This window comes from Arvicola amphibius, chromosome 11 (assembly GCF_903992535.2).
Source record: "Arvicola amphibius chromosome 11, mArvAmp1.2, whole genome shotgun sequence".
NCBI lineage: Eukaryota > Metazoa > Chordata > Mammalia > Rodentia > Cricetidae > Arvicola > Arvicola amphibius.
Genome location: NC_052057.2, coordinates 98,917,843 through 98,939,462, shown reverse-complemented (window position 1 = coordinate 98,939,462; position 21,620 = coordinate 98,917,843). Strand labels below are relative to the sequence as shown.

The following is a 21,620-nucleotide window of genomic DNA, read 5'->3' as shown; positions in this document are numbered from 1 at the left end:
ACCGTTAATAAAGGGGGTTGGTTGGATCCTGGGCTCAGCGACGTCCTAGATCTGCTCTGGGTCCCGGCGACCTCAGCCAAGTACTGGAAGCCCAAGGCAAGGAGAGCCGAGGACCGAGCGGTGAAGGCCGTGGGCCGACCTCAGGGAATGAGGGAGGGGACAGAGAAGAATTCCAAAGTTTCTCAGCGAGGTCAACCTCGCGCCGGAAACGGAGCTTCCCCGCCCCGCGTTCACTCCGCCAAAGGCTGAGCGATGCGCCGTCCAACGGTGGCTCGCGCGGCACCCGTAGGGTGGCGGCCATAGAGGACGCCATCCCCTGTGCTAACACGCGAGCCTCACGGTTGCATGGCCAGGGGGTGGCGTGTCTCCCCGTATCCCCTCTCATAGCTAAAGCACCTCGGAGCCACCTTGTCTTTACACCGAAGCGCCTGCACACAGGACAGACGCGCGTAGCCAGCATGGCCGACGATGTGGAGGAAAAGCCGGAAGTATGTTGCGTGGGCGGGGCTGAGGGGCGGGGCCGAGGGCGGGTCCTCGCGTGACAGGGAATAGGGGCGGGCTTGCCGGGGAGCGGGGGTTTGCAGTCAAGTGTCTGCGGCGCTCTCCCGGCCGCCGACTGGGGCTCTCCGCCTTCTTCTGGGGGCCGGGCTGGACCGACTCCGCCCCAGCCAGGTGTCGGCCGGTTCCCAGGTGCCCGCCGGATCTTGGAGATTCCAGTGCTGCAGGCCTGTGCGGCGGACCAGCAGCGATGCAGAAGGACCCCGAGTGCACCCCTTCTCCCTCCGAGTCCACACAACCGCCCAACTCGGCCAGGGAGCCCGAGGTGGTGCCTCCGGGAGATTCAGAGGACTGCGCCCGGCCACTAGACACGGTCCCCAAGAAACTCTGTGGGTATTTAAGTAAGTTTGGTGGCAAAGGACCCATCAAGGGCTGGAAATGCCGCTGGTTCTTCTACGACGAGAAGAAGTGTCACCTGTATTATTCGCGCACCGCTCAGGATGCTAACCCATTGGACAGTATCGACCTCTCCAGTGCCGTCTTTGATTGCAAGGTGGACGCCGAGGATGAGGGCACTTTCGAAGTCAAGACTCCCAACCGGGTTATTACCCTTAAGGTAAATGGAACGTTTCTCTCTTTTCCAGCTTGAGCTAGTTTTCAGGGCCAATGCCTGGGCACCCTAAATTGACCTGGACAGTGATTACTGCCATGTGCCCAGAGCCTGGAGCTTTGCCACAGAGTCTTTACACCGTTTCCTTATTGCCTTCCCACAGGCAAGGGTGAGGGACTCATTTTATGGACCAAGAAACTGAGTCATAGCCAATAAGGGTATGACTCAGACCGGGCATTTACAAACGATGTGGTCCACTTTTGGAATCTTCCAGTGCTGTATCAAAACTTTACTTTGATGGTGCCTAACAACCCAGTTTCCTTGACTTACTTCCTTGGTACTGAAGCAAGAGTCAAGATTTGTGGTTGCCTTCTTTAAGGCCGGATCTGATTCATGTCTTGGTGGTTTGGCCAACGGGAGCGAACACAGACATGGGCAGGGGTTAGGAGGGAAAATATGTAAGTTTAGCGATCAGTCTAAGTTGTTTGTCCAGGCATGTCTGAACTGGTGAGTTCTTAGTAAATGTTGTTTAAATAAACACATAGGCACACACACAGGGTGGTGGAGCCCCAGGTCAGATTCTACCAAGTTGAGAGAAAATGGCCTTTCGCTTAACTGGGAAGACAGATGCGGGGGGGAGGGGGCTTAGTTCTTGAGGCTCAAGAGTGTAAGGATGTAAGGACGAAGGTCTTCCTCCCCACCGCCTCTGCTCCTGCTCCCTATGCCCCCAACCTTCCGCTGTCCAGACACTGGGATACCCACAGGTTTTCCTTCTCCTTTCCTTGCAGGGTGTGGCTAGTTAACTAGGCTCCGGGGGAGAAGGGAGGAGGTTGCCGTTAAAATAAATAATGGAAACTCAGACATTTAGGCCAGAAAGGATGTTTCAGAGGTCTTGTGGGCCTTAGGTCTTGGGCTCGTTCCATAAGACAAATGCTGTGGACAGGGGCCTCTCAGTACATGGTTTTTACTGTTCCGGGAGTCCACGCATTAGGCTCTGGGGTGTGGAACAAGTCTGACTTGTTTGCCTCTACCCCTTCCTCTCAAACAGCGTAAGGTGTGATGGGGAAGCTGGCAGCGTATTTAAATGCCTTTGGAGACACTGTGAAGAGTCTGTGCAGTGAGAGTGTAGTGACGGGAGGGGTCGGCGCCTCCACATGAGGGGCCGGGAGCTCCTCAAAAAGGCACCCCTTAAATGAGAGAAGTAATGGGCTTTTGGACAGGCAAATGATCAAGGCAGTTATGCTGAGGGAGCCTGTGCGCTAAGATGGGAAAACGCAGTGTAACCCTGAGCATCCATCCAGGCAAGCCACAGGAGCCTGGCCCCGAAGACGGAGGTGGAGAGGGAGACACCGGTGAATTGGGCTCAAGGGCTTAGACTTTGTCCAGCAGGTTGTAGAGGTTGTCTAAGAGCCTTACACTAAGGGAGTGCAAGGAGATTAGAGGGTTTAGAGAGCTCAGCCTGGCTGTTGGGCAGGGAAAAAATTGGGGGGAGAGGAAACTGGTAGTCTGAGAGCCCCTCAGAGAGTAACCAGGAGGGAATGATGGCTGAGCAGGAGCTGTGACCCTGGAGAAAAAGCAGAAGGAGGTGGTCAGGAGATGGAGGAGATGGTAACTGGCTGGTTGCACGATGGGGGTAGTGCTGACAGGAGAGAGACCTCAGGGTGAAGAAACTGTAGGACACCCAGATCTGTGTTATCTGAACTAAATCTGGCCTGAAGATCTAAGGGCTACTTTCTGAACCTCAGTGTGAACCAAGATCACGTGTGCTGGCCTGTCACAGGGTTTCCAGTGTTAGCAGAGCCTCTGACAGACTGGTGGCTCAGTGTGACCGTGTCAGGCGAGTTCAGGAATAAAATGAGGTGCTTGTGCTTGGCTGGGGATTATCAGGTCTGGTGAAGCCTGAGAGCGACTGAAGCTTTGGAGGAACAGCGTATGAAAAGAAAAGACTGTCCTACTGATGTCTGCTGTGTAACAGGCCAGAGGACTATCATAGAAATACCCTTGTTCTCATTGAGTTTCTGTTGCCTTGAGAAATACCACCACCGAAAGCAATTTGGGGGAAGAAAAGGTTTATTTGAATTATTTAACATCCTGGTCCATCACTGAAGGGCAGGAACTCAAACGGGAACCTGGAAGCAGTAACTAAAGTGAAGGCCATAGTGGAACACTACTGACTGGGTTGCTCTTTCTGGCCTTCTCAGCCATCTTTTTATACAGACACACCTGCCTAGGCATGGCCCCACCCGCGGTGGGCTGGGCTCTCCTGTCTCATAGACATGGCCACAGGCCAATCTGATCTGGACAGGTCTTCAATTAAGGTTCTCTTTTCCCAGGTGACTCTTAGTTTGTATGCCATGTTGACTGCTGAAGCTTACTGTGGCAACCTCTCTCCCCACCCAAGTCACACCGCGTCTGTGGCCCTCTCCAAAGAGGGAGCTTGCCCTGATTACAGACCTGCTGCCGTTCCTTTGTAGCCTTGATCGTGATCTACTCCCGTGAGCTGCCCATCACCCGTGCCCACAAAAGCTCATGCCTTTAAAATTAGGTCTACAGTAAAGCTCTGCTCTACAGTGGAAAGACCAAGTTCTTGGGCCAGCATGTCATAGCCACTACATGTCTGGACCGCTTGTGTCTCCATCTGGGAAAAGGGCTGATCACGCCTACCGTCTCCCTAGAAGATCCAGCGAGCTAATGGATGTAAAAGCACTGTTCGGGCTATTAGTTGGGAAAGAAATGACTGGCATCAACTGCTGACTTGTTGGAGTGGTGCAGGTTTCCAGTGTGTTAGCACAGTGTGTTTGTGGCTTTCCTGCTCCCATCCAGAGTCATGAGCTGGTATAGCCCTGCAGTAGGTGGGATTACCTCCATCCCACAGAAAGGCAGCTAGGACTTGGGGCTGTCACACAAGGAGAGTGGTAGTCACTGGGCCCCGCCAGGCCACAGTTCACAACTCTCTCCTCTCTCATGGTACCTCTCTTTCTCTGTCTAGGGAATGCATTTGTGCACCTGCCATATCCCAGGCACTGTGCCAAGCACTCTATTCCCCCTATTCTGTCTTCATAAGCACTATAAAAACAGTAATACTGTCCCTACAAAACGCTCGAGGAAACAGATATGAGGAGCCCAAGCAGGAAACCAGAGGCTGGTTCTTTTCTGTGATGTTCCAGAAGTGGATGCAGGCCTGCTGTGCTGTGCTGATGGGTATTTTCTGGGCAGGACAAAGTTCCTAAACATCTGTGATCTCTGAAAGCCGTGCCTAGTGCCACCCTGCAGGCCTGGGACCTGACTAACTAATGCTTGTGCTTCTCAGGCCGCCACCAAACAAGTGATGCTATACTGGCTACAGCAGCTGCAGATGAAGCGCTGGGAGTTCCACAACAGCCCACCTGCACTTCCCGTCACCCCTGCTGCCGGCCTGTCTGGGAATGGGTCCACCCTGCACCTCAAGCTAGGTACCAATGGGCTGACCTCCTGCCACATATGCAAGCATTTGCTAGCCAGGCCTTTCCCTTAAGGCTGGGAACATGGGAGGAGGCCTGTCCGCCAAGGAGTGGAACCAGGAATGGAATATAGGATCAGTTAGGACAGGGATATGGGCTCAAAGGTCAACTACTTGAGTTCAGGTCTCAGCTGTGGATGATGACAGGCAAGTTACCAAGCCTGCCTGAGCTCCAGTTTCCTTCTCTACCAAATGACGTGAATAAAATACCCATCTTAGTGCTCTTCCGAGGCTTAGCTGAATCCATGTACCTCAAACGCTTTGAACAATGCCTGCCTATGGTCAGAACCCAATAGAACATTGTGATATCCCTAGGATATCTCAAGAAGTTACACCTGCCTGGAGTTGTGAGAAGGAAGGGTCGGTGCAAAAGTGCCATGCAAGCCGGACGGTGGTGGCGCACGCCTTTAATCCCAGCACTCAGGAGGCAGAGGCGGGCAGATCTCTGTGAGTTCGAGGCCAGCCTGGTCTACAAGAGCTAGTTCCAGGACAGGCACCAAAACTACAGAGAAACCTTGTCTTGAAAAACCAAAAACAAAACAACAACAACAAAAGTAAAAGTGCCAATGCAGTGGGTTTCTTGGGCATTTTGTAATGGTTTGGAGTATCTGTTACTTTAACCCTGATGATTTCAGAGATCAAAGTTCATATTGCCTACAAGTGCAGTCTCTCTCTTTCTCTTTCTCTCTGCCTTTCTCTCTCTCTGCCCCCCCTCTCTCTCTGCCTCTCTCTCTCTCTGCCTCTCTCTCTGCCTCTCTCTACCTCTCTCTCTCTGCCCCCCTCTCTCTCTGCCTCTCTCTCTCTCTGCCTCTCTCTCTCTGCCTATCTCTCTCTCTGCCCCTCTCTCTCTGTCTCTCTGTCTCTGTCTCTGCCTCTCTCTCTCTGTCTCTGTCTCTGCCTCTCTCTCTTTCTCTGTGTGTGTGTGTGTATGTGTATATGTGTGTGTGTGTGTGTGTGTTTACTGGGGGTTGAATCCAGGACTTCATGAACGCTAGCTAGCCAAGCACTCAGTCACTAAACTATCATTCCTTGCCCTTGGATTTGGGGACAGGCAGGTTCTTGCTGTGTAGCCCAGATTGGCCTCAAAGCTCTCAGTCCTGCCTCAGCCTCCCAAGTGCTAGGATAATAAACATGAGCCATCACGTCTTGCTGTAAGTTCCAGGATATCCCAACATGGAGAAACCTGGAAGTCACACTTCCTCCCACCACGTGCTGATAGATTTCAGCATGGGGATGGACTACCCCACAGCTGCCATGGCAACAGCATGATCAGCTAGGTCCCAGTAGAGTTAGTGTCTAAAATGCCACAACTTCAGGCCAGTTAGCCAGGATAGAGCGTCACATGTCTGACATTGAGCACACACTATCACAGCATGCATGTTAACACTATCACAGCACCACACACCATAGTACACACTGTCACAGCACACAGTATCATAGTATACACTGTCATAGCATGCATGTTAACACTATCATAGTAGCACGCACGCACCATAGTACACACTATCACTGTGCATGTATGTTCTGTAGCTATCATTGTAGCATATACACGCTATTGCTATCCTAATAGTGCCTACATACCATGACCACTGTAACAGTACACCCACATCAATGGGCTATCACTGCTGTAGTGTAACAGCTGCTCCTTGCTATGAATAGCCATTAACCTCTTTGGGCAGCCTCTTTTTCTTCTGTGAGACAGTGTCTCGTGTAACGCAGGCTGACCTTGAATTCACTATGTAGATGAGGCTCTTCTGGAGCTCCTGAGCCCCTACCTCTTCCCCCTCCTCTTCTCAGGTGCCGGGATTACAGGTGTGCATCACCATACAGCTTCAAGCTCATACTCACCAGCATCACACAGCCAGGCATCCCTGTCTATGTGGAAGAGTATAGCCTGAGTTGACACAGTCACCATAGCCAGCTTCAGGGCAAAGGCAAGCTGATCTGAAATGTGAAGAACAAGGCTCCAAGAGAGTGTGGAACCACATGGTGTGGAACCCCAAGGCCTCAGCTGTGCCAGTCCTGGTCCAGGTTCTTAGTTCTATAGCTTTGCTTCAGTACACGGACTAGGCCTGTTTGGGGCTAGCGTTGTTTTTCTCATGGGGCAGGCCACATGGTGTCCCTATAGCCAGGGTGGTGATATCCTAGGGAGAGCCCTGGCCTGAGATGAGGGAAGCAGAGGTCCAGACTTTACCTTCCATCAGCCTTTCTGTCCTGTAGCAAACTGCCCTTGCTGGACCCAGGGCCTAAGTGAAAACTCCTACATCGCATGCACACATACGCCTGCACACACAGAAAACGCTTTATGGAGTCCACTGTATGTTGCTTGCTTTGCTTTGTAGCCCAGGTTGGCTTTATACTCACAGTGATCATCTTGGCTCAGCTTTCCAGATGCTGGGGTTATAAGCATGAGCTGCTATGCCTGACTCCTTTTCTTTCTGGAGTCTTGAGCAAGCTGCTGAGCCTGAGATTAGCTGTTTGGAGCACGCTGCCCTACCTCAGCCCCTCCCTATCCTTCCTGAGGAAGCAGAAGGCTGTGCAAGCCTCCTGATCCACTTCTGACTTTGAGTCACAGAGGCTGGGTCCCGTTTAAAAAAAAAAAAAAAGTTCCATCAACACCCTTGAGCAATCTGGAGGCGCGGTCTCTCCTTACAGTTTTTTGTAGCATTTCCAGCTTTCTTTTATACCTACACAGTGGTCCCCAGAGGGCCAAAGACAATGAGGATGACGGACAGATTTCTGTAATTATATGTTGCCAAAGGAAGCCACAGCTTACAGGGGCTATTCATAAATGTCTGCCATCAGAAATTCCCATTTACCAACACTGCTCTAGCCTGGCCGTGTGTCATCTCACTTAATCCCTTAGTCTTCTAGGTGTCATTCTCATTTTATAGCAGAGGAAGCTGAGGCCCCCTTGGAAAGGAAATGCCAACCCTAAAATTCAAACTGTGCACCCTATAGGTTCATACCTCAGAGCTGAGGGGGCATTCAGGGCTACACCACAAAAGCAGCAACCTCCTGGCCTAGGCCCTTTTGTGTGTGTGTGTGTGTGTGTGTGTGTGTGTGTGTGTGTAGTCAGGGACTTCCTTGTAGTGCAGGAATAGTCCAAGCTCTCAGACCAGAGAAGTCTGAGGGCTGCAGGATATGCCTAGCACAATCATCTCTCCAGGGGCCTGTCTTCGGGCAAGAGGAGCCAGGGCCACGGGCCATCAAGCCTTGTTTCCAGCGGGAAGCGCTGGTCTCAGCTGCAGTAAGGCCACTATGAGTGCCTGTTCCTTTAGTGCTCTGCAGTAGGCCATAATTTCTGGGCACCTCCACTTTTCAGGAACTTCATTCTGCCCCAGCGAGCCACAGAGTTTAGCGAAAATGAATTGCATCTGAGCTCATGTCACTGGCTGGCTTTGGCTTCCCCACACACCTTATTCTCTCCAAGCTGCTCTTTCTGTATTGGTGATACCTCCCTCAACACACACACACACAGGGCAGTTAAGTGTGGCCACAGAGTTGATCTTGGGCCACAGGCAGAGAGATGTGGGAGACCTGACACCCCTAAGAAACACACACTAAGGTACTAAAATCTGAGAGAAACTGATTTTGTTTGCTCTGAATGAAGGGGAGAGAAGGCCATCAAAGTATTGCTGAGTAAGACAAATTTATATCGAATCTGTTTAAAACCTGAAAGGTCGGAGTCCACATTATGGGGCCTTATTCTTTTCTATCTCCATGTACTCTAACCTTGAAGAACACAGGGTAGAGAGGAGCCTTCCTGAGTTTTCATTTGCTTGTTTTGATGTAAGGAATTTCCAACAGATCACAGAATTCTCCCTGTGGAAATAGGACCTGGCCATGGATCTTCTAACCAAAGGCAGGTCTAGTATTTTGGCTCTTGTTGAACAACAAACAACATACACACACACACACACACACACACACACACACACGTATATACACTAATACATGCATGTTCAGATATAAACACACATCCCCCCTCATACATACATACAAACACACATACTCCCCCCCCCCCAAACACACACATCCCTCATGATCCAGCCTCCTAGCCATACCCCACACATGGCTCTCCTGTCTGGTTACCCTGGTCCTTGTCCCCAGGCTCAGTTCTGGTGCTGGAACCTGACCCTTTGCCTTCCCTTCTCAGACAGATCCAGTCAGCTCCAATCCTCCCGGCCCTCCTAGCCCTCCCTGCCTCACTGTTCTTCCCCCAGGGAGTCTGCTCTGGCTTGAGGTGGAAGGACTGTCTTGGCCTCCCAGAACAGCTCTCTCTGCCCCAGCTCCTGCCTAACTGGGTCTGGAGTTGTGACTTCTTCCCCTTGCCTGCTCCTTAGCCTCAGCATCCTGCAGGCTCAGCATCCTGCAGGCTCAGCATCCTGCAGCTTTGCCTCATCTTACTTCCTCCAGCTCTTCCTGGAAGCTTAGTTCCTGTCTGGGGAGAGGGGGAATAGAAAGGAGGCCTCAGAAGAACGGCTTTGAATGTTGTTGCCAAGTCAACTGACCAGCCTGTGACATTGATGGAGCCTGCTGAGAGTTAGCAACATGTGACTCACTATTGTTTAAATGACTGCAGGTTTTCTTAGATGAGTGGAGCAGCCTCCACTCCCACCTACCATGATCACCACTGTGATGATGAATGTTTTTATACCCACATCTTCTTTATAGATATGATGTACAGATAAAGTTCCCCCACCCCTAAAGTCATAGGTTATTTTATTTTACGTGTGTGTGTGTGTGTGTGTGTGTGTGTGTGTGTGTATCCCCACATCAGTGTGATGCCTTTGGAGTCCAGAAGGCTTTGGATCACCTGGAGCTGGAGTTACAAGCAGTTGCGAGCTGCGGGTGGTTGTTGGGAGCTGAACTCTAGTCCCCAGTAAAAGCAGTCAGTGTGGCTCTAGGGAAACCCTCAGGAACCCACAAGGATGACCCCAGCTAAGACTCCTAGCAATAGAGGAGAGGGTGCCTGAACGGGCCATCTGCTATAAGCAGATTGGTGACTACCCTAATTGTTATCAGAAATACTTGATACTCTATCCAGTAACTGATGGTAGCAGATGCAGAGATTCACAGACAAGCACTGGGCTGAGTTCTGGGAGTCTTGCTGAAGAAAAGGAGGAGGGATTATATGAGCCAGGTGGGCTCATGATGGGAGAACCCACAGAGACAGCCGCCCTGAGCTTATGGGAACTCATGGACCTGGACAAACAGTTAGAGGAGCTGACGTGGGGCCGACCTAGGCCCTCTGCGTGTGTGTGACAGTTGTGCAGCTTGGTCTCTTTGTAAGGCTCCTAACAGCGAGATCAGGACCTGTCCCTGGCACTTAGCTGGCATTTGGGAACCTGTTCTCCATGCTGGATGACCTCACTCAGCCTTGTGCGAGGGGTGGGAGGGCTAGGTCCTTCCTCAACTTGATGTACCGTGCTTTCTTCAAGCCCATGGGAGACCTGCCTCTTTCTCAATGGAGATGGAGGAAGAGTGGAAGGGGAGGGGGTGGATGGGAAGCAGGGGATGGGGGGAAGACTCCGGAGGAGAGGAGGGAGGGGAAACGAAGGAAGGAAGGAAGGAAGGAAGGAAGGAAGGAAGGAAGGAAAGAAAGAAAGAAAGAAAGAAAGAAAGAAAGAAAGAAAGAAAGAAAGAAAGAAAGAAAGAAAGAGCAGCTAGTGAACGGAACTGCGGAGCCATCTCTCCAGCCTCACACCCCTAAAGCTTCCACTCTTTCAGGATAAGGGCTTTCCTCCTTTCTGTAGCAGTTCATATTAACTTCCAGAATGCTGGATCCTCTCTCTGACACTTCGAATGATGTTTTTAATGTAGAAACTTACCTTAACATTAAACATTTTGAAGCCACTTTCTCTAGAAGAATTCTTGTCAGAACATTGGGGAAGCAGTAAAGAGGGAAAGGCAGCCCATGTCCATCTTCTAGTGAGGCCCATGGTAATGTCGTGTTATGACCCCCACCCTCCTTTATTTTTGTGTATTTTGGATCATATGCCAATGTAAAACTTCTTTACCTTACTTTTCAGGATTCAGGATTGTGATCTTAATATGTCTCTGTGCTTTAAGTTCTCTTTGTAGCTTCCTATTTTTAATGAATCCAAATTTGTTTTCTAGTTTTTTTTTTTGTCTTTCGAGACAGGGTTTCCCTGTAGTTTCTAGAGCCTGTCCTGGAACTAGCTCTTGTAGACCAGGCTGGCCTCGAACTCAGAGATCCACATGTCTCTGCCTCCCGAGTTTGTTTTCTAGTTATTAAGGTAGGCCTAAATTTTTTTACAGTAGCAAATCTGGTGGGAAAATTAATAAATTGAGAATAGCCTGCTCACCCATAATCCCATCATGACACCTCTGTCACACTTCTTCCCAGTGTCCAAGCATTTAGTGAGTCAGGTAAGGGCTCTCCAAACTGCTGCATACCGGCTGTGTGTGGTTATCAGGGCTTGTCGTTTGTCTCAGAGGTGGCTGAGATAGGTTGGCAAGACATTCAAAAGCTAACACAGGAAAGGTCACGCAGATTCCAGAACAGTGAGTCATGGCACGGCTCATTCTTTCTTATCTTCAAAATCCAGGATTTCAAGCAGAAAGAAATCTGAAGAAATCACTACTCAGGTAGTGTAAGGCTCTTACAAACTTACTATTTTGATTAGAAACAACCCTTATAATGGTAGAGGACATGACCCAACTATTTTTTTTTGTAGGTTTTTCAAAACAGGGTAGTTTGTGTAGCTCTGGCTGTCCTGGAACTCGCTCTGTAAACCAGGCTGGCCTTGAACTCAGAGAGCCACCTGCCTCTGCCTCCTAGGATTAAAAGTGTGTTCCACCACCCAACATAAGCAGAGAGTATTTGTGAAGAGTCTCACATGGTAAAATTCATGCCCTTTAGCCATGCTATGCCTTGAAATCCCATTAAGGTGTGTGTGGTGATGCCCAGATAGGAAGCCAGCCTATGATCTTCTCACTTAGTGATCTACATACTGGTACAAGAGAAACACTGAAGATTAAAGAGACCGAGACTTGGTAAGAAAACAGTTTAGTGCAGCCATAAAATAACCCACTTGATGTCACTTGAGTGAGTGTGTAAGACCTTGAGACTCTGGTGACTTTTTGTTAGGTTGTGGTTTTGAACTGCCTTGTGACAAATGGCTGATGATTAGATTCAAAATGACTGGAAGTCTTTGCCGCTAATTGATCTTAAGTCTTGTTCATATCTGCATAGTTAATAGCACCAAAGTGATGGGAAGGTTCCAGCAACTCTTAAGATCAAGAAGTTTATTTGTTTTGTTTGGAGAGTTGGAACCTTGAATCCTGGAGCTTGTGCATCTGGGCAACATCCCTGACCCATGCAAGTCTATTCTGAAACTTTTCAGTGTAATTGAGAACAACTGCGACTCCATTTTTAAATCTGGCATTTTCCATTTGCTATTATATTCCATGTATGTTTCTATGTTCTCTGGAGGGAAAGGCTGACTTGGAACTCACAGCAATTCTCCTGCTTCAGCTGCCCACTTCTCTTGTGTTACACAGTGGAGTGGCAGTTGTATGGATGTATCAAGGTTTACCCGACCTGCTCCCGGGTTGTAAAATCTTCGTTTTTAGCTGAGCTTGTTGTTGTGCACCTGTAACTTGAGAGCTGGAGGCAGGTGTGTGGAATACAAGGTCAAGGCCGGTGTGAGTAATTTAACGAGACTCCATGTCCAAATAAAGAATCGGGGAGCTGGCTCAGTAGATAAAGAGTTGCCATGCACGCCTGAGAACCAGCAGTCGGATCCTAGAACTCATGGAATACCCAGGTGGGTGTGGCATTCAGCCCCCTGTAATTCTGCCTCTGGGGAGGTCAAGCCAGGCGATTCAGAGCAAGCTGAATAGATAGATATCCTAACCAAGAAGCTCTGGGCACAGTGAGAGACCCTGTGTTAGTAAATAAAGCAGAGATGGAGAAAGATAATCTGACGTCAAGTTCTGGCCACCACACACTAACACATACATATGCATGTGTGTCCAATACACATTCACGCATGTATATATGCTCCCCACACATACATGCACATGCTAAAAAACAAAACAAACAAACGAACCAACAAAAAAAAAACAGAAAAAGTTATTTCTACTTTAAGGTACTACAGATGATGCTAGGATTGACCCTTTGACACATCAAGTTTCAGTACATTTCAGACATCTTCTAAATGGCTCATCAGATACAGAATAACCTGCAGGCCTGCATGTTCGTGAAGAGTCTCTGCGCCTGCATCAAGGTCGCTAGCCCAGCAGCTGTCACAACCCTGTACGCTGTCAGTCAGAGCTGAGCCCATAGCCCAGGACTAAGTCATTCCTGCCAAGTATGCTAGTTCACACCAGTCTTGACTGCCTGTCTTTGGCTCCCTAGAACAAGAGGAGGCGGAGCTGGAAGAGTTCCTGTGTCCTGTGAAAACACCCATCGGACTTGTGGGTGCAGCAGCTGCCTTGCAGCCTGTCCCTGCCATGCCCTTGGCCCTTCAGAACATCTCCCTGAAGCATCTCGGAACGGAAATACAGTGAGTGCCCGAGGAGATAAGAGGCAGCCAGCCCACCATACCCCCTTTCTGTGAGCTTCATCAGGTGGGGTTCTGTGTAGAGTAGACAACGGTGGGATTGTTGCCTTATTTTCAATTAACCACATTGTTATTTAAAAATAGACCAGGTACTGGAGTCCCAGCACTTGGGAGGCAGGGGCAGGAGTACCATGAGTTCTAGGCCAGCCTGGGCCACATAGAGAGATCTTGTTTCACAATACACAAACAGGGCTCAGCTGGCAAAGCGCTTGCTGCCCAGATCTTGTGACCTGAGTCCCTGAAATGAGCATAGAGGTGGGAGAGAGAACCAACTCCAGAGAGCTGTCCCCACGTGTACTGTGTGGCACAAGCACCCACCCACCCTACCGCACCCACAGGCACACCATGCCTCATAATAATAAACAATATCTTAAAAGGACAATTAGAAATTACCCATACTTTTATCATTCATCATGCTTAGCAGTAGTAAATAGCTCTATATATCCACTCTAGCTGAGATCACATCAAATGATGAGTTTGTATCCAATTATTTACTTCTAATACTTGTACTTTATCACGTCAGTCATGTCAGCTACTCTGTAGTGAAAGGTCTCGAGATAAGGTCTTACTCTGTAGCCCCAGGCTAGCCTGGTACTCACTTTGTGGCCCTGGCTGGCTTTGAACTTGCAGCAATCCTCCAGTCTCAGCTTTTTGAGTGCTGGAATTATAAGCACGAACCACCATGCCAGGTCCTAACTCCTTCACATTTTTAATTTTTTATTTTATTATTTTATGTGTGTGCTTGAGAGGGTAGCCATGTTCTTCCCAGAGAGAAACAGGCTTTAGAGAAAAGAAGAGATGTGACCTTTTAGGGCCTGCTTGGCTGGAGGAAGTGCTAACCGCAGCCATTTGGACAGAGGGGCATGGAGCCCATGAGAGAGAAGCCTAGAGGATATGGAGCATGGGTGAGCACCCAGGGTGCAGGGCTTATCCCCTGAGATTCTGGGAGGAACTGGATATGTTGGCAACACGCTAAAGGGAAGAGGAACCTGGGAAGGCCAGCCTCCTGGCCAGCGGGTATCCAGGGCGGGTGGTTTGTGCCCAAGGGAGGCCACAGCCCCAAAAGTGGAACAGAGGGCATGTGGAAACTGAGAAAGGGAGGTGGTTTCACAGCCTCACCCAGGCAGTGCCCTCCCATCCCTTGTGATGGCCACAGATGCAAGGCAACAGCAGCATTGCAAGACTGCCCCCTGCACCGCCGGGGCCCCAGACGATGTGGTGAAATGAGACCCTGCCCACGGGCCTTGCATAGGTGCTGGTAGGCCTTGAGCTTGCGGTTGTGCGGCCTGAGCGCAGGATGAGGGGCATCCTGAGCACTGCGGAGACTGTGCTCTCACTGACCGCCGTAGCCAGCTGCCGTGTGTCCCAGTGTTAGACTCACACTGGGTTCTCCTCCCCTTCCGTCCAGGGCCACTTCCAGGGCTGTCGGGAAGGTGAACCGAGGAGAACGCATCTTCTTGTAACTCTCAGGACTTAGCCCCCAGCGGAGCATGTGTTGGGATCTGTTCTTAATCCCCCTGGCTGGCAGGAAGCCACCCTGGAGGATAGCTGGCTTTCTCACTGAGGTTGCCCTTCACCCCTGTGCTGGCCAAGCCTTTCAGAACAGAGCTGAGTTAGGTACTCTTCTCATTGCTATGACCAAATCCCTAACTAACCTCAAGGAAGCAGGGCTTGTTCTGGTTTAAGAACAGGTAGCCCGTGGTGTCCTGGAGGGCATGGAGGCGGGAGCCAGGCACACTGCATTCACAGTCAGGAAGCAGACACAAATGAGTGGTAGTGTTCACTCCTTTCCTCCTTTTTATTCCTTCTGGAACCCTCCTTGTGCATTGATATTGCCCATCCCATTGTAGGTGGGTCGTCTCCCTTCTGGAAACACCCTTACAGGCACACGGAGAGGTGCATTTCCATGGTGATTCAGATCTAGTAAAGCAGACAGTGGGGGTCAGCCACGCCAGGAGCCAGCATACACGGAGAGTAATTGCTCCAAGCAAAGTCGATGGGTTGATGGCAGAGAGATGCTCCCTTCAGAGACAGTGACCCAGAGAGAAACCATCCAGGACCAGAAAGGTCCTTTCCTGCCTTCAAGTTGGGGTTTTTCTTGCTCTCCCACACCCAAGGACCACGAGTCACAAACCCTGTGACATGCTGGGGAAGCTTAATTCCTGACAACAGAAAGTGTGGGCAGCAGTGACCAGCACCCCACTCAGCCCAGTGCGTCTGGCTGTGGCGTGTGTCCCTCAGTCGCTCTCCAACTTTTGTGGCTTGTGACCTGTGAGACCCCTGCATAGCAGCGCTTAGCACACACTAATCCCCATCATGGTGGTCTTTTGCCCACTGCACTGTGAGTTTCTGATAGGGGGAGTAAGAACCAAGAAGGGAAATGACCAGCCCGAGAAGTCAGGGGTCTTTTGTAATAGAGTTTTAACAATAACCAAATGCCATGATCTGGTTATTAGCATCGTAATGCTGACCTTAATCTAACCGATGGCTACATTCTTTATCAATCCATGAAAAGACAATCGCATTCTTTTCTTATTCTGAACCCATCTATTTAAAACAAGCAGATTGGATCTTCTTTTAGAACTGAGTTTCCGACTGGTGAGATGGTGACGGCATCTGCTGCCAAGCCCGATGACCCGAGTTCTGTCTCTGGAACACACTTGGTGGAGGGCGAGAACTCTCTCCCACAAGTGTTCTCTGACCTCCCTACATGTGCTGTGGCAGTTGTATATGTGTGTGTTCACACACACACAAATAAAATGAAATGGCTTTTCTTTTAAAAGTCTAACTAGAATGATAACTTTTAGCTAGGTCATGAAAGGGAGAAAATTAAAATTACTAAAGTTGGGAACAACAACAAAGGGTCATTACTGCCAACGTTATAGAGATAAAAAGGATTGCTAGGGCCAGGTGTGGTGATTAGGAGGACCCAGCACTCAGGAGGTTGAGACAGGAAGATTCTGAGTTCAAGGTCAGCCTGGGGTACTTAGTCAGTCCCTGTCAAAAAATGAACAAGCTCCATGGGATAATTTGAAATCTTAGATGAAATGGACACAGATTGCTGGGCCTGACTGAGAAAGAACTCAGAGTCTGAGTAGACCTAATAGCTAGAGCCTGCAGGGATGGGGTGGCTTCCCCAGGAAGTTCTGTAGCTATGGGAAGAGAGGCGCTGCACTCCCTTGGGGGGATGGCCTTTGCTGAAGCGCTAATCTGATCTGTGCACCCCTTTTCTTTTTCACCCCGGCCCAGTCTCCCATCCATTATCAGGCCCAGTCCTTTATTCCCTTCCTTCTCTAGGACTGTGTTTTCCACTTTTCCAGCATCTGAGCAGATTTGTGGAATGAGGATTTTCCAGAGTGACTTGTCTATCCTATTTCTCAAAGTATGTGTCTCACATGGGTGACTCAACAGAGCCAGGGGCCCGTGCAGGTCTATCGACTTTCGTATCCTCTTGTCTGACTACCCCCCAATCCTCCTAACAACCCCCCTACTGCTCCTTAGTAAATGCCCTCCGGGTGCAGTATCACCCAAAATGGTAACAGGTCATAGTGAAAACTAGTTGTCTGTTATAGCTCAGAACAAATTTCTGCAGTTCACAGAAAATCTTAACCCTCACTAGGTGGGGTAACTCTTAATGTTTTTCTCCTTGTTTTCTTTCTCTTTTAGAAAAAGAGTCACCATATCAAATCTATTTCACTTTTTCCTATCCTTTATTTAAGGCTGAAAATGTTGGTGGATACTTTGTGATAGTAAGAATTTTCAGTAAGACTGGGCCAAGAGAAATGTGGGGTTGGGGATGTGGCTCAGTTAGTAGAGAGAGCCCTTGCCCCTCAGGCTCACTGAAGCTCTGCATTTGATCCCTAGCACCCATGGCAGAAGGATGAGAAGTCCAAAGTTGCCCTGTCACACAGTAAACCTGTGATGCCTGAGCTGCAGTCTGAGATGCATGAGACCCTGCCTCAAAAATAAATAATAATAATAATAATAATAATAATAATGGAAAGAGCTAGAGAAATGGCTCAGTGGTAAAGCGCTTGCTGGAGAAACCTTACATCCCTGGTATCTGTCCCTAACTAGAGCACTGGGGAAGGAGAGACAGGAAGCTATCCGGGGCTCACCGGCCAGCCAGTTGAGCGGATCAGCATGCTCTGGGTTCAGTGAGACACCTTGTCCCAAAGAAAAAAAGAAGATAGTGAATGAAGAAAACACCCACTGTCCCGGTGTTCACTGTAGCCTGCACACAAGCGTTGGGGGGAAGGGGCTGAGTTTAACTTTTTTTTTTCTGAATGGCGAAAGGATTTTAACTGTAAGATCTCTGTGGACTCACCAATAGAAACATTCAAAACACGGTTCAGTCACTCAGGCACCGGATTCTTCCCCATCGTTTGCATCTACACTGAAACAGATCTCAGGGAGTTTCAAAGGCCAGTGATTAAGTCTGTCTGCCTTCAGAACCCATCCTAGAACTCCACTAGGAAGCACAGACACTCTGCGGCTGGCTTTCAGACACCATCACCCTCCCTGCCACACGCCGTGGCTGCCCTCCCTGGACAGGTGTGCCTCCTGTGACCTATTTCTTTTTGTGGCACCTGGGCTACATAATATACATATACATCTTGCATAGCCTGAGTTTTATTTATTTTGTTTTTTTTTCTTTTTCAAGACAAGGTTTCTCTGTAGCTTTGGTGCCTATCCTGGAACTAGCTCTTGTAGACCAGGCTGGCCTCAAACTCATAGAGATCCGCCTGCCTCTGCCTCCTGAGTGCTGGGATTAAAGACGTGTGTCACCGCTGCCCAGCTGCATAGCCTGAGTTTTAAACAATTCACTTAGGGAGCAATTTTTCTCTCCCTTACTATTGATTTCAGAATTGAGCTTTTATCTCTTTGCCAGGAAAAATAAACACCTGAGCTACCTCTTCATCTGGTAGACTGTGAATTTTGCTATATTCTGTATTCTCAGGCTAGTCTTTGATGCTACCTGGTTCCTTTCTATAAATTGCACAAGGGTTAAGTCTGGACTCAGGAATGGGGCCTCAGCTTCGACAAGCTATTGGCTGAAACTGGCCTGGGCACGAGTGTATTAAGTCCCTTGGAAGCCGTGAGTCAGTGAAACCTGCAAGCCTGGGTGGGTCTGGGTCCAGGAAGAGCGCAAAAGCAGAAAGCTGCCAGGAAATGCTTACAACATGCCTCAGCAGATCAGAGCTGGGAACCACTGATGGGCCTTTGGGCCATAGGATTTGGGGAAGTTAGGATGACAAGTGCATTCAACATTCGTTCAATAAACGTGAAGCAATTTCTTATGACAGTCACTGCTCTGAGTCTATGAGCAAGCAGAATGACAAGTGCGGACACCGCTCCAGATGCGGGGTTGGGGCTGCAGGAACCAAGCCTGTGAGAAACGCAGTGTTCATTGCACTTGTGAACTCGCAGCAGCTGGGGTTACCTGTACAAGATAAAGCCATCAGTAATTCCAGCATCAGTGGGGGGGGAGGGAGAGGCTCATGAGGCCCCACCCCTAGCTGAGGAACTATTGGCAGCTGGTGACTGTTGGGGGCAGGGTCATTGTTCTTGAGGGTTATGGCCAACAGTAGGTTCTTCATGCTCAAGCTGGCAACAGTAATTGGACTCAGTAGGAAGGGCATATGTTGGGGGCACTAAAGAATGGGGGAGGATGGGGTAGATATATTGTAGGGGGCTGGGGCAATAGCTCAGTGGTTAAGAGCACTTGTTCTTTGTAGAAGATCGCCTGGGTTCAGTTTCCAGCGCCAACATGGTGGCTCACAACCATCTGTAACTTCATTGCTAAGAAATCTGATGCCCTCTTCTGACCTCCACAAACAGCAGGAATACACATGGTTCACAGACATATATGGTGGTTTGAGAGAAAATGATCCCCCAAAGGGAGTGGCACTATTAGGAGGTGTGCTCTTGTTGGAGTAGGTGTGGCCTTGTTGGAGGAAGTATGTCACTGTGGAGGCAGGCTTTGAGGTCTTATATATGCTCAAGCCACATCCAGTATCTTAGACTACTTCCTGTTGTCTGCAAGTCAAGATGTAGGACTCTGAGCTAACTCTCCAGCACCATGTCTGCCTGCACACCACCATGTCACACCATGATGATAATGGACTAAACCTCTGAACTATAAGCCACCCCAATGAAATGTTTTTCTTTATAAGAGTTGCCATAGTCATGATGCTTCTTCACAGCAATAAAAACCCTAAGACATACATGCAAGCAAAACACTCATAAAAATAAAATAAATCTAAAAAAATAGACGGTATGTATGTGTGAAATTAACCAGGAATAAAAGGGTGTGGGAGTGTAGTGTGGCAGGGATAAATGAGAAGGAAGAGGGGTTGGGGCCTGGGGGGGGGGGGCAGGTGCATCACGCAGGATGCTGAGAGTGGAGACAGTCTGGGTGGTTGGAGACATGCTGGTGAGGTCAGAGCCCCAGCAGGCAGCAAGCAGGGCAGAGAGGTTGCCAGCCTCATCCTCGTTGCTTCTCCTTCCAGAAACACCATGCACAATATCCGGGGCAACAAGCAGGCCCAAGCCATAGGCCATGGACCACTAGTGGAAGAGTCTTCACAGGGTGTGGAGCCTCAAGGTGGTGAGCAGCCCTCAACCTCTGATCCCGGTGCTCCAGGTGAGCTCTGGCCTGTCTCCTTCCCGCCTGCAAGAGCATATGTGTGTGTGTCATGCAGAACACGCTTACTGGGATTCTTCTAGTTAGGTGGAAGGCTGAGAAACACAAGGTCAACATGCTGAAGATTGGCATCTAGTCAAGGCTCTCTCTTCCAGGCTTGTGGATTGCCGTGCTCTGCCTTCTAGGTGGCTGAGACTCTCATCTTCATCTTCATATTCATCCCCCTGTCATGGGGCTCCACCCTCATGCCTTCATCTCAATTACTTAAGTCCCTGCCTCCTAATGCCGTCACACAGGGGGCTGGAGCTTCTTCCTGGGGCTATGGGCAACACAAACGTTCAATCCTTAGCAGGGTGTGTTATGTGACAGACTTTTCCTGCAGAGTTGTAACACACACACACACACACACACACATACACACACACGACTATTAACCCCAGAAAGGGAACCCATGACAGACTAAAATAATGATTCCACCAAAGTCCTAAGTGGCGGAACCAGTGGGTTTGGGGTTACTAACGGGTATGCACAGCCGGGGAGGGGGGCAGTATTTAAAAGGCCAGGGATGACTCAGAAAAGCAACTGCATCACCCAAAAGTGCCCAGCACAGGTACAGACTCCCGAAAGCTGCAACCCAGAGCTCCCTGCACACCTTGCAGGCAGATGGGCAATCTGTATAGTCGGCTTGATCAGTCTCCTCCCCAGCAGTAGTTTACTTAGTTTTACACTACTGGGGAGGGGGCTTCCAGAGTCTTCCAAGTGTCTCTTCTCCAAATGAATTACCTTTTTTTACATTCTGAGTCTTACGAGTCTCCCTTCCCTCTGGAGAGAAGTGTCAAAGACGAAGGCCTCCAGAGTTCTCCTGGGCCTCCAGAGGATTGGCTTTTTCCACCATGAGACAGGGTGTCCCGTATCCCAGGCTTTTAACTTGCCCTGTAGCTGAGGGTGACCTTGAACTTCTGATCTGCTGCCTCTGCCTCTGTACTGGGATACAGGTGCGCACCACCACACCAGGTTCAAGTGTGTTTTATTGTAGTAAAATACACATAACAAAACTTAACATTTGACTGCTTTCCATCACACCATTCTGTGGCATTAAGTGTGTTCACACTGTTAAATGACTGCCGCAGAATTCCTAGTAACGATTCATAAATTAAGCAAAGAGTATTCCCCCCTTTCTAATCCATAGGGAAAGAGCAGGAAGGTGCCATTGTGTGGGTGTGGCACCCGTAGGTGGATGGACCATTATATTGTTTCTGCCCATCCTGACATCTGTGTTTTTTCATCTCTAGCAGGAAAAGAGCCGGAGGAGCCTCCCAAGCCTATACCCAGGTCCTCTCTGCCCTCAAGTCCCATACAGAAGCCTAAGCGACAAAGCAACACCTTCCCATTCTTTTCTGATGGGCTGGCTCGCAGCCGCATGGCCCAGGAAAAGGTGGCTGCCTTGGAACAGCAGGTGCTGATGCTCACAGAAGAGCTAAAGTCACAGAAGGTAAGCCCCAGCGCCTTCCTGGGAACCCCATTGTGTCCCCTGGCCTCTGAGCCTTGCCGAGAACTGTGCAGTGCATCAACCCAACCCAACACGGCTCGTATGTGGTTTTCAGAGGACAACTGTGGAGGTCAGAGGTGCCTCACTATCAGTCACTCAGAGACAAGCTGTCACACAAACTAGGTGATAGGTGGCCCCCAAAGGCACAGGTCTCTGGGGGGTTTGCTTTAATAATTGATTTTTGGATGCCTCTTGGGGAAATTTGGCGGTCTGATCCAACATGA

The 21,620-nt window shown here is 49.6% G+C and overlaps 1 protein-coding gene across 2 annotated transcripts in view; it reads left to right on the top strand.

Moving 5' to 3' along the window:
• Positions 1–358: 358 nt before the first annotated feature.
• Positions 359–21,620, top strand: part of Tbc1d2 (TBC1 domain family member 2) — a 47,377-nt gene continuing 26,115 nt past the window's right edge. Inside the window, exons 1-6 of one of the 2 annotated variants that reach the window (XM_038348190.1) lie at positions 359–488; positions 691–1,114; positions 4,419–4,560; positions 12,997–13,144; positions 19,714–19,847; positions 21,140–21,339. In XM_038348190.1, the coding sequence (XP_038204118.1) occupies positions 469–488; positions 691–1,114; positions 4,419–4,560; positions 12,997–13,144; positions 19,714–19,847; positions 21,140–21,339 (1,068 nt within the window). In that variant the 5' untranslated portion in view covers positions 359–468. The remainder of the gene's footprint in view (positions 489–690; positions 1,115–4,418; positions 4,561–12,996; positions 13,145–19,713; positions 19,848–21,139; positions 21,340–21,620) is intronic. The other variant, XM_038348192.1, reaches the window with a different exon arrangement.